This window comes from Nerophis lumbriciformis, linkage group LG37 (assembly GCF_033978685.3).
Source record: "Nerophis lumbriciformis linkage group LG37, RoL_Nlum_v2.1, whole genome shotgun sequence".
Classification (NCBI taxonomy): Eukaryota; Metazoa; Chordata; class Actinopteri; order Syngnathiformes; family Syngnathidae; genus Nerophis; species Nerophis lumbriciformis.
This window is the reverse complement of record NC_084584.2, coordinates 419926-439740: the sequence shown is the minus strand read 5'-3', so window position 1 is coordinate 439740 and position 19815 is coordinate 419926. Positions and strand designations below refer to the sequence as shown.

Here is a 19815-nt window from a genome sequence, read left to right as displayed (position 1 = left end):
GATTATCGCCCCGTGTCACTCACCCCCATCATAATGAAGTGCTTGGAGAGGCTGGTAAAGGAATATATTGTCTCCACACTTCCCCCCACATTCCACCCATACCAGTTTGCTTATCGCCCTAACCGCTCCACAGACGACGCCATCGCCTCTGCACTCCACCTGAGTTTAGAACATTTGGAAGGAAAGGACACACACGTGCGGATGTTGCTTCTGGACTTCAGCTCGGCGCTCAACACCATCTTTCCGCAGCACTTGGTGAGCAAACTGGCCCCCCTTAGATTCAATACCCCCCTATGCAACTGACTGCTACAGACCGACCCCAGTCTGTGAGAGTGGGCAACAACACCTCCAGTGCCATCTCCCTGAGCACCGGCTCCCCCCAGGGCTGCGTCCTGAGTCCACTGCTGTTCACGTTGATGACCCATGACTGCTGCGCCAGGTCCACTACTAACCGCACTGTGAAGTACACCACAGTAGTGGGCCTGATCCGTGACAACAATGACATGGACTACAGGGAGGAGGTGAAACATCTGGTTGACTGGTGCAGAACCAACAACCTGGTCCTGAACGACGACAAGACCAAGGAGATCATCGTCGACTTCAGGAGGCACCAGTCCAGCCACGCTACACTCTTCATCAATGACACAGCAGTGGAGATGGTAAGCAGCACCAAATTCCTGGGGGTGCAGATAACTGACAATATGACCTCAGCAGCGCATGCACTTTTTGCGTGGGATGAAAAGAGCACAGCCCCCCCCCCCCATTCTCACCACGTTCTACAGAGACACTATAGAGACGAACTGCATCTCTGTCTGGACTGGAGCCTGCAGTGCCTCAGACTGGAAGTCTCTGCAGAGAGTGGTGAGGACGGTGGAAAAGATCATCAGGACTCCTCTTCCTCACATCCAGGAAATTGCAAAAAGCCGCTGCCTGACCAGGGCTCAGAAAATCTGCAGAGACTCCTCCCACCCCCACCAAGGACTGTTTTCACTGCTGGACTCTAGAAAGAGCTTCCGTAGCAGAACCTCCATGTTGTGTAACAGCTTCTTCCCTCAGGCCATAAGACTCTTGAACTCATCATAATAATCCCCTCAGTGCCCCCCCCCCCCAAAAGGGATGAAGTGGCTGGGTTATAAAGACAACCTACTCAGTGGCCTAGTGGTTAGAGTGTCCGCCCTGAAAACGGTAGGTTGTGAGTTCAAACCCCGGCCTAGTCATACCAAAGACTATAAAAATGGGAGCCATTACCTCCCTGCTTGGCACTCAGCATCAAGGGTTGGAATTGGGGGTTAAATCACCAAAAATGATTCCCGGGCGCGGCCACCGCTGCTGCCCACTGCTCCCCTCACCTCTCCAGGGGGTGATCGAGGGTGATGGATCAAATGCAGAGAATAATTTCGCCACACCTAGTGTGTGTGCGACTATCATTGGTACTTTAACTTTAACAATATAACATACATCCATAAAGCTGTACAGTAATCTATTGATTTATATCTGCACCTTATTGATCTTTAATTGTTGATGAGTACAGTAATCTATTGATTTATATCTGCACCTTATTGATCTTTAATTGTTGATGTGTACAGTAATCTATTGATTTATATTTGCACCTTATTGATCTTTGATCTGCACTACAAGCAGCTAATGCAACTTCTTATCTCTACTGGAAACTTCACATTTCAATGACAGTAAAAGGAAGTCAAAGTCTGGTCAATAGTATGGAGTCTATCATAGTCGGGTCAATAGTATGGAGTCTATCATAGTCGGGTCAATAGTATGGAGTCTATCATAGCCGGGTCAATAGTATGGAGTCTATCATAGTCGGGTCAATAGTATGGAGTCTATCATAGTCGGGTCAATAGTGTGGGGTCTATCATAGAATACATCAGAATTGACTGCGCTTTCTGGATGGAAACACAACTTTTGTTCCATGAAGCTCCAGAATACTCACCTTTGTTATTTTGGTGAGAATGTCCACCATGTCGGCACACCTGACACAACCGTGTCTTGTAATCACCCATTGCCCCGCCCCTTTGACACTCACCTGTTTGTCCCTCGGCTCCTCCCCTTCCATTCAACTGCTTCTGTCCGTTACCTGAAGCACGCCACAGCCAATCATTGAGTATGGAGTCATGATCAATCACGGATTGGCTAATATTCATCACTTCACCCTCTTGGACAAAATCAAGATGTTCACCTTTGAGTTGTGCATCCCAACCTGCAGACAAACATTTTCTACTTCAATCATTCACTCTCTGGTTCCTTTTCTGGCGCTTATCCTGTTCACGGTCAAAGGTGAACTGGAGCCTGTTCTGGCTGACAAAAGGCGGACTCCGGCCAGGATGTACGTCAAGACAAGGAGTCTTCAAAAACCTTTGGTTACCTGCAGAGCCGCTGGCCGGTCCATCAGATTGTTCCCCAGTCTCAGAGTCCTGAGAACCTGACACACATTCAACAACTCAAGTTGTAATAAGTTCAATTAACAGACCAGTTCTTAGATCTCAAGTTGTAATAAGTTCAATCAGCAGACCAGTTCTTAGAACTCAAGTTGGAATAAGTTCAATCAGCAGACCAGTTCTTAGAACTCAAGTTGGAATAAGTTCAATCAGCAGACCAGTTCTTAGAACTCAAGCTGTAATAAGTTCAAGCAGCAGACCAGTTCTTATACCTCAAGTTGGAATAAGTTCAATCAGCAGACCAGTTTTTAGAACTCAAGTTGTAATAAGTTCAATCACCAGACCAGTTCTTAGACCTCAAGTTGTAATAAGTTCAATCAGCAGACCAGTTCTTAGAACTCAAGCTGTAATAAGTTCAAGCAGCAGACCAGTTCTTAGACCTCAAGTTGTAATAAGTTCAATCAGCAGACCAGTTCTTAGAACTCAAGCTGTAATAAGTTCAAGCAGCAGACCAGTTCTTATATCTCAAGTTGTAATAAGTTCAATCAGCAGACCAGTTTTTAGAACTCAAGTTGGAATAAGTTCAATCAGCAGACCAGTTCTTAGACCTCAAGTTGTAATAAGTTCAATCAGCAGACCAGTTCTTAGATCTCAAGTTGTAATAAGTTCAATCAGCAGACCAGTTCTTAGAACTCAAGTTGGAATAAGTTCAATCAGCAGACCAGTTCTTAGACCTCAAGTTGTAATAAGTTCAATCAGCAGACCAGTTCTTAGATCTCAAGTTGTAATAAGTTCAATCAGCAGACCAGTTAGATCTCAAGTTGTAATAAGTTCAATCAGCAGACCAGTTCTTAGAACTCAAGTTGTAATAAGTTCAATCAGCAGACCAGTTCTTAGACCTCAAGTTGTAATAAGTTCAATCAGCAGACCAGTTCTTAGATCTCAAGTTGTAATAAGTTCAATCAGCAGACCAGTTAGATCTCAAGTTGTAATAAGTTCAATCAGCAGACCAGTTCTTAGACCTCAAGTTGTAATAAGTTCAATCAGCAGACCAGTTCTTAGACCTCAAGTTGTAATAAGTTCAATCAGCAGACCAGTTCTTAGATCTCAAGTTGTAATAAGTGCAATCAGCAGACCAGTTCTTAGACCTCAAGTTGTAATAAGTTCAATCAGCAGACCAGTTCTTAGATCTCAAGTTGTAATAAGTTCAATCAGCAGACCAGTTCTTAGAACTCAAGTTGTAATAAGTTCAATCAGCAGACCAGTTCTTAGAACTCAAGTTGTAATAAGTTCAATCAGCAGACCAGTTCTTAGACCTCAAGTTGTAATAAGTTCAATCAGCAGACCAGTTCTTAGAACTCAAGTTGGAATAAGTTCAATCAGCAGACCAGTTCTTTCTGGGTTCTGACTCACCGCTGATGTGGACCATGGATGAGGCTTGAGGTCTGGGTTCTGACTCACCGCTGACATGGATCATGGATGAGGCCTGAGGTCTGAGACCTGCAAGGATAAACAGGAGGATCAAGGGCCACAACTGAAACCTGCTCCTAGAGCTTGTTTGGATTCTCTGCTTGTGGAATTTCCCCAAATGTAATCTTGGGATTGAAGTGGAACAAAGCTCCATTTCATAACAGAAAACCTGATCGGAGTGGACCTACCTGAAGCCCCGCCTGCGGTCTGGTGGACACCAGGAGGTCCTGCTGGAGAGGAAGCTTGAATGAATGCAGCTCATGTTTCCTGACGTTAATGAAAAAACTACACCCGGGTTCACTTTCAGCTCTCTGATCCTTTCAATCCTGCACCCAGACTTGGCTATTTCAAAAGACTTCAGTAAGAGCGTACCTTGACCATTTTTATTCCACTTTAGATTTAAGTCATGTTTACAACTATATTCATTCCACTTTAGATTCATGTCATGTTTACAACTATATTCATTCCACTTTAGATTTAAGTCATGTTTACAACTATATTCATTCCACTTTAGATTTAAGTCATGTTTACAACTATATTCATTCCACTTTAGATTTAAGTCATGTTTACAACTATATTCATTCCACTTTAGATTTAAGTCATGTTTACAACTATATTCATTCCACTTTAGATTTAAGTCATGTTTACAACTATATTCATTCCACTTTAGATTCATGTCATGTTTACAACTATATTCATTCCACTTTAGATTTAAGTCATGTTTACAACTATATTCATTCCACTTTAGATTTAAGTCATGTTTACAACTATATTCATTCCACTTTAGATTCATGTCATGTTTACAACCATATTCATTCCACTTTAGATTCATGTCATGTTTACAACTATATTCATTCCACTTTAGATTTAAGTCATGTTTACAACTATATTCATTCCACTTTAGATTCATGTCATGTTTACAACTATATTCATTCCACTTTAGATTTAAGTCATGTTTACAACTATATTCATTCCACTTTAGATTCATGTCATGTTTACAACTATATTCATTCCACTTTAGATTTAAGTCATGTTTACAACTATATTCATTCCACTTTAGATTCATGTCATGTTTACAACTATATTCATTCCACTTTAGATTCATGTCATGTTTACAACTATATTCATTCCACTTTAGATTCATGTCATGTTTACAACTATATTCATTCCACTTTAGATTCATGTCATGTTTACAACTATATTCATTCCACTTTAGATTCATGTCATGTTTACAACTATATTCATTCCACTTTAGATTTAAGTCATGTTTACAACTATATTCATTCCACTTTAGATTCATGTCATGTTTACAACTATATTCATTCCACTTTAGATTCATGTCATGTTTACAACTATATTCATTCCACTTTAGATTTAAGTCATGTTTACAACTATATTCATTCCACTTTAGATTCATGTCATGTTTACAACTATATTCATTCCACTTTTGATTCATGTCATGTTTACAACTATATTCATTCCACTTTAGATTCATGTCATGTTTACAACTATATTCATTCCACTTTAGATTTAAGTCATGTTTACAACTATATTCATTCCACTTTAGATTCATGTCATGTTTACAACTATATTCATTCCACTTTAGATTCATGTCATGTTTACAACTATATTCATTCCACTTTAGATTCATGTCATGTTTACAACTATATTCATTCCACTTTAGATTTAAGTCATGTTTACAACTATATTCATTCCACTTTAGATTTAAGTCATGTTTACAACTATATTCATTCCACTTTAGATTTAAGTCATGTTTACAACTATATTCATTCCACTTTAGATTTAAGTCATGTTTACAACTATATTCATTCCACTTTAGATTTAAGTCATGTTTACAACTATATTCATTCCACTTTAGATTCATGTCATGTTTACAACTATATTCATTCCACTTTAGATTCATGTCATGTTTACAACTATATTCATTCCACTTTAGATTCATGTCATGTTTACAACTATATTCATTCCACTTTAGATTCATGTCATGTTTACAACTATATTCATTCCACTTTAGATTTAAGTCATGTTTACAACTATATTCATTCCACTTTAGATTTAAGTCATGTTTACAACTATATTCATTCCACTTTAGATTCATGTCATGTTTACAACCATATTCATTCCACTTTAGATTCATGTCATGTTTACAACTATATTCATTCCACTTTAGATTCATGTCATGTTTACAACTATATTCATTCCACTTTAGATTCATGTCATGTTTACAACTATATTCATTCCACTTTAGATTCATGTCATGTTTACAACTATATTCATTCCACTTTAGATTCATGTCATGTTTACAACTATATTCATTCCACTTTAGATTCATGTCATGTTTACAACTATATTCATTCCACTTTAGATTTAAGTCATGTTTACAACTATATTCATTCCACTTTAGATTCATGTCATGTTTACAACTATATTCATTCCACTTTAGATTCATGTCATGTTTACAACTATATTCATTCCACTTTAGATTTAAGTCATGTTTACAACTATATTCATTCCACTTTAGATTCATGTCATGTTTACAACTATATTCATTCCACTTTTGATTCATGTCATGTTTACAACTATATTCATTCCACTTTAGATTCATGTCATGTTTACAACTATATTCATTCCACTTTAGATTTAAGTCATGTTTACAACTATATTCATTCCACTTTAGATTCATGTCATGTTTACAACTATATTCATTCCACTTTAGATTCATGTCATGTTTACAACTATATTCATTCCACTTTAGATTCATGTCATGTTTACAACTATATTCATTCCACTTTAGATTTAAGTCATGTTTACAACTATATTCATTCCACTTTAGATTCATGTCATGTTTACAACTATATTCATTCCACTTTTGATTCATGTCATGTTTACAACTATATTCATTCCACTTTAGATTCATGTCATGTTTACAACTATATTCATTCCACTTTAGATTCATGTCATGTTTACAACTATATTCATTCCACTTTAGATTCATGTCATGTTTACAACTATATTCATTCCACTTTAGATTTAAGTCATGTTTACAACTATATTCATTCCACTTTAGATTCATGTCATGTTTACAACTATATTCATTCCACTTTAGATTTAAGTCATGTTTACAACTATATTCATTCCACTTTAGATTCATGTCATGTTTACAACTATATTCATTCCACTTTATATTCATGTCATGTTTACAACTATATTCATTCCACTTTAGATTCATGTCATGTTTACAACTATATTCATTCCACTTTAGATTTAAGTCATGTTTACAACTATATTCATTCCACTTTAGATTCATGTCATGTTTACAACTATATTCATTCCACTTTTGATTCATGTCATGTTTACAACTATATTCATTCCACTTTAGATTCATGTCATGTTTACAACTATATTCATTCCACTTTAGATTCATGTCATGTTTACAACTATATTCATTCCACTTTAGATTCATGTCATGTTTACAACTATATTCATTCCACTTTAGATTCATGTCATGTTTACAACTATATTCATTCCACTTTAGATTCATGTCATGTTTACAACTATATTCATTCCACTTTAGATTCATGTCATGTTTACAACTATATTCATTCCACTTTAGATTCATGTCATGTTTACAACTATATTCATTCCACTTTAGATTCATGTCATGTTTACAACTATATTCATTCCACTTTAGATTCATGTCATGTTTACAACTATATTCATTCCACTTTAGATTTAAGTCATGTTTACAACTATATTCATTCCACTTTAGATTTAAGTCATGTTTACAACTATATTCATTCCACTTTAGATTTAAGTCATGTTTACAACTATATTCATTCCACTTTAGATTTAAGTCATGTTTACAACTATATTCATTCCACTTTAGATTTAAGTCATGTTTACAACTATATTCATTCCACTTTAGATTCATGTCATGTTTACAACTATATTCATTCCACTTTAGATTCATGTCATGTTTACAACTATATTCATTCCACTTTAGATTTAAGTCATGTTTACAACTATATTCATTCCACTTTAGATTCATGTCATGTTTACAACTATATTCATTCCACTTTAGATTCATGTCATGTTTACAACTATATTCATTCCACTTTAGATTTAAGTCATGTTTACAACTATATTCATTCCACTTTAGATTCATGTCATGTTTACAACTATATTCATTCCACTTTAGATTCATGTCATGTTTACAACTATATTCATTCCACTTTAGATTCATGTCATGTTTACAACTATATTCATTCCACTTTAGATTCATGTCATGTTTACAACTATATTCATTCCACTTTAGATTTAAGTCATGTTTACAACTATATTCATTCCACTTTTGATTCATGTCATGTTTACAACTATATTCATTCCACTTTAGATTCATGTCATGTTTACAACTATATTCATTCCACTTTAGATTCATGTCATGTTTACAACTATATTCATTCCACTTTAGATTCATGTCATGTTTACAACTATATTCATTCCACTTTAGATTTAAGTCATGTTTACAACTATATTCATTCCACTTTAGATTCATGTCATGTTTACAACTATATTCATTCCACTTTAGATTTAAGTCATGTTTACAACTATATTCATTCCACTTTAGATTCATGTCATGTTTACAACTATATTCATTCCACTTTAGATTTAAGTCATGTTTACAACTATATTCATTCCACTTTAGATTCATGTCATGTTTACAACTATATTCATTCCACTTTATATTCATGTCATGTTTACAACTATATTCATTCCACTTTAGATTCATGTCATGTTTACAACTATATTCATTCCACTTTAGATTTAAGTCATGTTTACAACTATATTCATTCCACTTTAGATTCATGTCATGTTTACAACTATATTCATTCCACTTTTGATTCATGTCATGTTTACAACTATATTCATTCCACTTTAGATTCATGTCATGTTTACAACTACATTCATTCCACTTTAGATTTAAGTCATGTTTACAACTATATTCATTCCACTTTAGATTCATGTCATGTTTACAACTATATTCATTCCACTTTAGATTTAAGTCATGTTTACAACTATATTCATTCCACTTTAGATTCATGTCATGTTTACAACTATATTCATTCCACTTTAGATTTAAGTCATGTTTACAACTATATTCATTCCACTTTAGATTAATGTCATGTTTACAACTATATTCATTCCACTTTAGATTCATGTCATGTTTACAACTATATTCTTTCCACTTTAGATTCATGTCATGTTTACAACTATATTCATTCCACTTTAGATTCATGTCATGTTTACAACTATATTCATTCCACTTTAGATTCATGTCATGTTTACAACTATATTCATTCCACTTTAGATTTAAGTCATGTTTACAACTATTTTCATTCCACTTTAGATTCATGTCATGTTTACAACTATATTCATTCCACTTTAGATTTAAGTCATGTTTACAACTATATTCATTCCACTTTAGATTCATGTCATGTTTACAACTATATTCATTCCACTTTAGATTCATGTCATGTTTACAACTATATTCATTCCACTTTAGATTCATGTCATGTTTACAACTATATTCATTCCACTTTAGATTCATGTCATGTTTACAACTATATTCATTCCACTTTAGATTTAAGTCATGTTTACAACTATATTCATTCCACTTTAGATTCATGTCATGTTTACAACTATATTTATTCCACTTTAGATTTAAGTCATGTTTACAACTATATTCATTCCACTTTCATGTTTACAACGATCTTAATTCCACTTTTATGTTTACAACTATCTTAATTCCACTTTCGTGTTTACAACGATCCTAATTCCACTTTCGTGTTTACAACGATCTTAATTCCACTTTCATGTTTACAACGATCTTAATTCCACTTTCATGTTTACAACGATCTTAATTCCACTTTGGTGTTTACAAGTATTGTTAAGAAAGTTGAAAGGTGACATCTCACCCTCCTTTGTGTTGTCGTCGTCATCTGAAAGGAAAAGAATTCCAAGTTTTACCAAATCAAGTCTTGTGTTATCTGAAGTGAAGACAGAGAGGAGGCTAGCAGGCAGGAGCGGCGAAGGGACCCTGCGGAAGACGTCGGCGGCGAGGGAGAGGCCCGGCTAGCAGCTAGCAGAAGCTAGCAGAAGCAGGACCACCTCGCGACGACGGGACCGGCAGGTGACGGCGGCGGCGAGTGTCGGCAGCGGGGCGGCGAGGGAGAGGCCCGGCTAGCAGCCAGCAGCAGTGTGACCACCACCTCACGGCGGCGAGAGGGACAGCTTTCTCGCGGCGGCGTGTGACGGCAGCAGAGCGGCGAGGAAGAGGCCCGGCTAGCGGCTGGCAGCAGCGGGACCACATCGTGGCGACGAGACCGACAGGTGACGGCGGCGAGGCCCAGAGGAGGAGAGAGGCTAGCGCGAGAGAGGCTAGCGCGAGAGAGGCTAGCGCGAAAGAGGCTAGCGCGAGAGAGGCTAGCGCGAGAGAGGCTAGCGCGAGAGATGCTAGCGCGAGAGAGGCTAGCGCGAGGCTTGCCAGGCCGGACGGGACCCCATCGAAAGATCTGTATCTTGGGCATCAGACGACTTCTACCGGGACCGAGGACAGCCTAGACCGGAGGCGGTAAACTCCACAACAGCCAAGCTCAACTTGGGGCCAAAGAAGGTGCTCTCTCCTGATGAAGGTGAGGAGATGAGGAGATGGCTTGAATGTTGAACAGCAGAGGTATCAGCCATTAAGCAGTACCAACAGCTGGGGGAGGAGGTCACAATTCTACCAGTCGAGAATGACGCAAAAAATCTACAAATAGAACAATTAACGGACCGAGTGGACGAACTGGAACAGTACACAAGAATAAATGAGGTTATTCTGAGCGGGCTTAATATAAAGCCCCGTTCATATGCTCGGGCGGGCGGTGACTGCTAATGGTGGAGAGGAGCCCGGGAGTTTGGACATCTCCACAGAGAGGCAAGTGGCAACGTTCATGGAGTCAAAAGGTATATTCATGGACATGGCAAATGTGGAAGCTTGCCACCCACTCCATAAGAAGAAGGATCATTCGGCAGCAGTAATAATAATGAGATTGGTCAATAGGAAACATAAAACTGCATGACTAAAACAAGGGTGGAAGCTGCAAGGAACAGACGTGTACATAAATGAACATTTAACAAAGAAAAACGCAGACATCGCCAGAAAAGCACGTAGCTTAAGAAAACAAGGAAACATACAACAAACATGGACAGAAAACTGCAAAATATTTATGAAACTAAATGGAACACCAGAGGAAGCAAGAGTAAGGAAAATAGCAGAGCTGGATAAATTTCAATAACGATAAAAAAAATGAAACACAACCATGACACAAACAATCAAACAGAGAATTTATAACCTTTTCCAGCATTGACTATAACAGGACGGAATTGGACGGTGCTATAGATCCAGACACACGTTTTTTTCTCTCACATGGACAATAATTGTTTATATTACACAGAAGTACAGTACAACACCAACATTCATTCCAATTATTCACATTAACTGCAGAAGCTTGCATGCCAATTTTAACAATATGAAATCATTTTTGGAACAATTTAAAGAACCTTTCAAAATAATCACTGTATCCAAGACATGGATGGTTCCAAAAAAAGGAATGGACTTTGGACTAGAAGGATATGAACTCAATTATATTACCGTATTTTCCGCACCATAAGGCGCCCTGGGTTATAAGCCGCGCCTTCAATGAACGGCATATTTAAAAACTTTGTCCACCTATAAGCCGCCCCGTGTTGTAAGCCGCATCTAACTGCGCTAAAGGAATGTCAAAAAAACAGTCAGATAGGTCAGTCAAACTTTAATAATATATTAAAAACCAGCGTGATGTGGGCGCGCATGGAGTCGTATATCAACATGGACGGGGCTGCGTGAAAAAAGCCACCCGGCCTCTTCGCGTAAACTTAAACTTACCTTAACCACTCGCTCATCTTTTCTTCATCCATCCCTTCGAGTTAGCTTTTATGATGACGCCGGCTGGAAGGTCTCTTTTGGCAAGGTCTTCCTTTTGAATATCACCATGGGTGGAAGTTTCTGGCCATTAGCATGGCAAGCTAGAACCACAGTGAAGGATGACTTCTCATTCCCTGTGGTGCGAATATTCACCGTACGTGCTCCCGTTGTATCCACAGTGCGGTTCACAGGAATATCAGTTGCTGTGAAATAGTAATCCGTGTGCGGATGGAGAGATTGCGTCTTTTCATGAACCGGATCCCTGACGCTTAGTAGGAGCCATTTTGTGGTCTTTACAGATGTAAACACACAAAGGAAATGAAACGTACGGTAATATCCGCGCCCTTTTTCTTCTTCTACGCGGGCGGGTGGTTGCTTACAGTAGAAGAAGAAGCGCTTCCTGTTCTATGGGGGCGGGTGCTTACCTTGGCGGTTGCTTGCGTAGAAGAAGAAGCGCTTCCTGTTCTACCGGGAAAAAAGATGGCGGCTGTTTACCGTAGTTGCGAGATCGAAACTTTATGAAAATGAATCGTAATATTAATCCATATATAAAGCGCACCGGGTTATAAGGCGCACTGTCAGCTTTTGAGAAAATGTGTGGTTTTTAGGTGCGCCTTATAGTGCGGAAAATACGGTAATAGAGTAAAGAAGAATGGAGGCGGAGTTGCTGTATATGTGATGAAGGACTTCCATTACAAGGTGGTAAAAAACATGTCACTGGCTATTGACAATGTTTGAGAGTGTAGAACCATTGAGATATGTCATGAAAGAAGTAGAAATGTATTGATCAGTTGTATTTATAGGGCACCCAACTCAAGTATTGAAGGATTTGAAGACTGGATTAAGGGAACTTTCAATGGAATCAGTCAAAAAGTACTTTTTTTATGTGGAGACTTCAACATTGATCTCTTGAACCCCAACAAGCAAAAGTCCATGAATGACTTCACAGATACAATGTTTAGTATGACTTTGTATCCCCAAATCCCAAGGCCAAAGTCACAGTGCTACACTTATTGACAATATCTTCACTAATGTCTTTGATAATAATACAACAAGTGGACTGTTAACAACCCACATCAGCGACCATCTGCCAGTCTTTACTATTTATGATGGCAACTACAGGAAGAAGAAGAAGATGTTACTCATTTGCATGTTAATAAGCAACTAATTATAGGTGAATATGTTCCCCATACTAAAGTGTTACCATGTTTTATTACTGGTGCACAAAATGAACTGTGCATGAACATCACCTTGTTCGAAGAACAAAACCAACACAGTGCAAAAACTGACAACAAATTACACACCTGGGAATCAGTCTGACTTCTGCTGTTGCCGTATCCGTAGTACGCTGATAGGGAGAAGTTTTTATTTACACGATGAGTCGGGTGTGTCTTGACCTCCGCCGAACCCCTGAGCCCGACTCACCGACCCCTAGGGTTCGATCGAACCCAGGTTAAGAACCACTGACCTAGACGAATGTGGCAGGGCATACAGGTCATCACGGACTATAAAGCTGCCCCCCGTCCCTGTGACAACAGTATCAGCTTTCTGAACGACCTCAACAACCACTTTGCGAGGTTTGAGGCACTTAACACCACTCCGGCGAGAAAACCCAACCCTCGCCCTGATGAACAGACGCTAAACCTGGACATAGCGGATGTCCGGAAAACCCTGAGGAGAGTGAACCCCCGGAAAGCACCTGGACCTGATGACATTCCGGGCAAGGTGCTTAAGGGATGTGCAGACCAGCTGGCTGGGGTTCTCACAGACATCTTCAACATCTCGCTGACCCAGGCTGTGGGACCATCATGTTTTAAGACGGCCACAATCATTCCAGTGCCTAAAAACCCCACAATCTCCTCCCTCAATGATTACCGCCCCATTGCACTCACCCCCATCATAATGAAGTGCTTGGAGAGGCTGGTAAAGGAATATATTGTCTCCAGACTTCCCCCCACATTCCACCCATACCAGTTTGCTTATCGCCCTAACCGCTCCACAGAGGACGCCATCTCCTCTGCACTCCACCTGAGCTTAGAACATCTGGAAGGAAAGGACACACACGTGCGGATGTTGTTTCTGGACTTCAGCTCAGCATTTAACACCATCATCCCGCAGCACTTGGTGAGCAAACCTTGGATTCAGTACCCCCCTTTGCAACTGGCTGCTCGACTTCCTCACAGACAGACTCCAGTCTGTGAGAGTGGGCAACAACACCTCCAGTGCCATCTCCCTGAGCACCGGCTCCCCCCAGGGCTGCGTCCTGAGTCCACTGCTGTTCACGTTGATGACTCATGACTGCTGCGCCAGGTCCACTACTAACCACATTGTGAAGTACACAACAGTAGTGGGCCTCATCCATGACAACAACCACATGGACTACAGGGAGGAGGTGAAACATCTGGTTGACTGGTGCAGAACCAACAACCTGGTCCTGAATGTCAACAAGACCAAGGAGATCATTGTTGACTTCAGGAAGCACCAGTCCAGCCACGCTCCACTCTTCATCAACGACACTGCAGTGGAGATAGTAAGCAGCACCAAGTTCCTGGGGGTGCAGATAACTGACAATATAACCTGGTCCCTACACACTTGTAAAAAGAGCTCAGCAGCACATGCACTTTCTGCGTGGGATGAAAAGAGCACAGCTCTCTCAGCACATTCTACAGAGGCACTATAGAGAGCCTGCTGACCAACAGCATCTCTGTCTGGACTGGAGCCTGCAATGCCTCAGACTGGAAGTCTCTCCAGAGAGTGGTGAGGACGGCGGAAAAGATCATCAGGACTCCTCTTCCTCCTATCCAGGAGATGGCAAAAAGCCGCTGCCTGACCAGGGCTCAGAAAATCTGCAAAGACTCCTCCCACCCCCACCAAGGACTGTTTTCACTGCTGGACTCTAGAAAGAGGTTCCGCAGCCTCCGGAGCAGAACCTCCAGGTTCTGTAACAGCTTCTTCCCTCAGGCCGTAAGACTCTTGAACGCATCATAATAATAATGTACATAAGACTCTTGAACGCATCATAATTAAATGATCCCCTCAACTCCCCCCAAAATGGATTAACTGGCTGGAATAAAAAAGACAATATAACATACATCCATAAACGTGAATGCATATGAAAAAGTGCAATATGTTTATTTGTACAGTAACCTATTTATTTATTTAAATATGCACCTTATTGCTTTTTTATCCTGCACTACCATGAGTTTATGTAACGAAAATTCGTTCTTATCTGTGCTGTAAAGTTCACATTTGAATGACAATAAAAAGTAAGTCTAAGTCTACTACTACTACCAAATCTACTATCTAATACTACTACCACCAAATCTACTACTATTTAATAGTACTACTACTACTACTACTACCAAATCTACCGTATTTTCCGCACTATTAGCCGCACCTAAAAACCACAAATTTACTCAAAAGCTGACAGTGCGGCTTATAACCCGGTGCGCTTTATATATGGATTAATATTAAGATTCATTTTCATAAAGTTTAGGTCTCGCAACTACGGTAAACAGCCGCCATCTTTTTTCCCCGTAGTAGAGGAAGTGCTTCTTCTTCTACGCAAGCAACCGCCAAGGTAAGCACCCGCCCCCATAGAACAGGAAGCGCTTCTTCTTCTACTGTAAGCAACCACCCGCCCGCGTAGAAGAAGAAGAAGCGCGCGGATATTACCGGTACGTTTCATTTCCTTTGTGTTTACACATCTGTAAAGACCACAAATTGGCTCCTACTAAGCGACAGGTTTCCAAGACGCAATCTCTCCATCCGCACACGGACTACTATTTCACAGCAACTGCCTAAAGACTTTCAAGAAAAGCTGGCTACTTTCCGTGCATATTGTAAAAACAAGATAGCTGAAAAAAAGATCCGGCCAGAGAACATTATCAACATGGACGAGGTTCCACTGACTTTTGATATTCCTGTGAACCGCACTGTGGATACAACGGGAGCACGTACGGTGAATATTCGCACCACAGGGAATGAGAAGTCATCCTTCACTGTGGTTCTAGCTTGCCATGCTAATGGCCAGAAACTTCCACCCATGGTGATATTCAAAAGGAAGACCTTGCCAAAAGAGACCTTTCCAGCCGGCGTCATCATAAAAGCTAACTCGAAAGGATGGATGGATGAAGAAAAGATGAGCGAGTGGTTAAGGTAAGTTTACGCGAAGAGGCCGGGTGGCTTTTTTCACGCAGCTCCGTCCATGTTGATATACGACTCCATGCGCGCCCACATCACGCTGGTTTTTAATATATTATTAAAGTTTGACTGACCTATCTGACTGTTTTTTTGACATTCCTTTAGCGCAGTTAGATGCGGCTTATAACACGGGGCGGCTTATAGGTGGACAAAGTTTTGAAATATGCCGTTCATTGAAGGCGCGGCTTATAACCCAGGGCGCCTTATGGTGCGGAAAATACGGTACTACTATTTAATACTACTACCAAATATTTTGTGTGAAAGGTGTTTATTGAACAATATGTTCCAAACAATAGTAAGACTATTGTGTGAAAGGTGTTTATTGAACAATATGTTCCAAACAATAGTAAGAGTAATAGGCCTACCCTCTTCCTCGGACTGCTCGCCCTCCACATCCTCTGTAAGCTCCGCCTCCTCTTGCTCTGTAAAATCAGGCATGTTCAGCATATTGAATCTTCTGTCCACAATCTCTTTTTACCTTCAGTGGGAGCTGGCAGGACTGTCGTAACCAAGGCAACCAGCAGGGACACGAAAATGAAGTTCCTGATGAAACGCAAATCAATGATTTCCCTCAGAAACTTATTTGCTTCAGTGACAATAATCAATACTTGCCAATAAAGGGACACAAGTCATTCATACTTAACACCTATCAATATTTAGGATATATTTAGGATAATGTGGGCATCTATAGTTATATTTTGATAAAAACATCCTACTTGTAAATGGCGCGTGCAACAAAAACAACATCAAAGTTACAATCTTACCCTAACAAAAATGATACATAGAGAGTCAAATGTCTTTGATAATAATACAACAAGTGGACTGTTAACAACCCACATCAGCGACCATCTGCCAGTCTTTACTATTTATGATGGCAACTACAGGAAGAAGAAGATTGACAAAAAGACATTTCAAAGACTATGCACAGAAGAAGGAATGATTTCCTTCAGGAAGGATCTGAGGAAACACATTTGGGACAATGTATATAATGAAGATGATGTCGATGACGCATATGGGAATTTTTTCAACACCTTTCTAACACTCTATGATAAACATTGTCCATGGAAAGAAGTTAGTAAGAAGCAAAAGAAAAACAACCAACCATGGATGACAAAAGGACTGAAAAATGCCTGTCACAAAAAAAAGACATTATATGGAATATTAATAACACAGACATCTATAGAGGCAGAAAATAAGTATAATAAATATAAAAAGAAGCTAATTGGTACACTAGGAAGATGTAAGAAGGAATACTACAGACAATTATTAAAGAAGAACAGAAACAACATGGGGCATCCTAAATAGCATCATTAAAAATGCTGCTAAGAAAGATTACCCCCACTACTTTCTACATGGAAATACAAAAAATGACAATATGAACCAAATAGTTGAACGTTTCAATGATTACTTTGTTAATATCGGAAAATAATCTGGATCAAAGAATTCCAAATGCAGATGATGGATCAGTTGAGGACTTGAGTGAGCTCATAGACAGAAATCCCAATTCCATGTTTCTTAAGAACGTGACAAAAGAAGAAATAATCAAAATTGTAAAAAATTGTGAATCCAAGACCTCAACCGACTGTCATGGAATAGATATGGTAACCATAAAAAAGGAAGGATCTGAGGAAACACATTTGGGACAATGAAGAGGATGTTGATGACTTCTAGAAGAAGACATTTCAGAACCTCTGACATATATCAGCAACGTATCATTTCTAACCGGCAAATTCCCTGACAAAATGAAAATTGCAAAAGTCATACCAATTTATAAGAATGGAGACATACATCTCTTTAAGAAGGGGAACCGGAGGATGTGTTCTAACTATCGTGGATCACACTCCTCAGCCTTCCCGGTAAGGTCTATTCAGGTGTACTGGAGAGGAGGCTACGCCGGATAGTCCAACCTTGGATTCAGGATGAACAGTGTGGTTTTCGTCCTGGTCGTGGAACTGTGGACCAGCTCTATACTCTGGGCAGGGTCCTTGAGGGTGCATGGGAGTTTGCCCAACCAGTCTACATGTGCTTTGTGGACTTGGAGAAGGCATTCGACCGTGTCCCTCGGGAAGTCTTGTGGGGTGTGCTTAGAGAGTATGGGGTATCGGACTGTCTGATTGTGGCGGTCCGCTCCCTGTATGATCAGTGCCAGAGCTTGGTCCGCATTGCCGGCAGTAAGTCGGACACGTTTCCAGTGAGGGTTGGACTCCGCCAAGGCTGCCCTTTGTCACCCATTCTGTTCATAACTTTTATAGACAGAATTTCTAGGCGCAGTCAAGGCGTTGAGGGGATCTGGTTTGGTGGCTGCAGGATTAGGTCTCTGCTTTTTGCAGGTGATTTGGTCCTGATGGCTTCATCTGGCCAGGATCTTCAGCTCTCGCTGGATCGGTTCGCAGCTGAGTGTGAAGTGACTGGGATGAGAATCAGCACCTCCAAGTCCGAGTCCATGGTTCTCGCCCGGAAAAGGGTGGAGTGCCATCTCCGGGTTGGGGAGGAGATCTTGCCCCAAGTGGAGGAGTTCAAGTGCCTCGGAGTCTTGTTCACGAGTGGGGGAAGAGTGAATGGTGAGATTGACAGGCGGATCGGTGCGGCGTCTTCAGTAATGCGGACGCTGTATCGATCCGTTGTGGTGAAGAAGGAGCTGAGCCGGAAGGCAAAGCTCTCAATTTACCGGTCCATCTACGTTCCCATCCTCACCTATGGTCATGAGCTTTGGGTTATGACCAAAAGGACAAGATCACGGGTACAAGCGGCCCAAATGAGTTTCCTCCGCCGGGTGGCGGGGCTCTCCCTTAGAGATAGGGTGAGAAGCTCTGTCATCCGGGGGGAGCTCAAAGTAAAGCCGCTGCTCCTCCACATGGAGAGGAGCCAGATGAGGTGGTTCGGGCATCTGGTCAGGATGCCACCCGAACGCCTCCCTAGGGAGGTGTTTAGGGCACGTCCGACCGGTAGGAGGCCACGGGGAAGACCCAGGACACGTTGGGAAGACTATGTCTCCCGGCTGGCCTGGGAACGCCTCGGGGTCCCACAGGAAGAGCTGGACGAAGTGGCTGGGGAGAGGGAAGTCTGGGCTTCCCTGCTTAGGCTGCTGCCCTCGCGACCCGACCTCGGATAAGCGGAAGAAGATGGATGGATGGATGGAGACATACAGCAGTTTACTAACTACACACCAGTTTCATTACTTCCACAATTCTCCAAAATCATGGAAAAATTATTCAATAGCTGATTAGATTTTTTTATTAACAAAAGCGGGACGCTCGTGGAGAACCAATATGGATTCTGAGCAACTATCTCAACATCAATAGCATTAATCCAAATAACAGAGGAAATGAGCAATGCAATAGATGGTAAAGAATGTGCGGCCGCAGTATTCGTGGACTTAACTAAAGCTTTTGACACAATTAATCATGATGTTTTAATACAAAAATTAGAAGGATATGGCATCAGAGGTTTGGTCTTGAATTGGGTAAGAAGTTATTTAACCAACAGGAAGCAATATGTGAAGATGGGTGAAAATATGGCTAGATATATCCTGTGGTGTACCCCAGGGATCAATACTGGGACCAAGATTGTTTCATCTTTATATAATGCACATTTGTAAAGTTACAAAGGACTTCAAGTTGGTTTTATTTGCAGACGACACAACTGCTTTCTGTTCAGGAGAGAACACACAGAAGATAATACAAATAATAACAGAAGAAATGAACACATTAAAAAGATGCT

The 19815-nt window shown here is 40.3% G+C and overlaps 1 protein-coding gene across 1 annotated transcript in view; it reads right to left on the bottom strand.

Moving 5' to 3' along the window:
• LOC133577188 (uncharacterized) overlaps window positions 1-19815 on the bottom strand; it is a 30015-nt gene that overhangs the window by 5742 nt on the left and 4458 nt on the right. Inside the window, exons 2-9 of the mRNA XM_072912537.1 lie at window positions 16574-16638; window positions 16461-16517; window positions 9863-9886; window positions 4055-4093; window positions 3810-3896; window positions 2384-2440; window positions 2198-2218; window positions 2045-2095 (exon numbers count right to left, since the gene is read on the bottom strand). Of these exons, the coding sequence (XP_072768638.1) occupies window positions 2045-2095; window positions 2198-2218; window positions 2384-2440; window positions 3810-3896; window positions 4055-4093; window positions 9863-9886; window positions 16461-16517; window positions 16574-16638 (401 nt within the window). The remainder of the gene's footprint in view (window positions 1-2044; window positions 2096-2197; window positions 2219-2383; window positions 2441-3809; window positions 3897-4054; window positions 4094-9862; window positions 9887-16460; window positions 16518-16573; window positions 16639-19815) is intronic.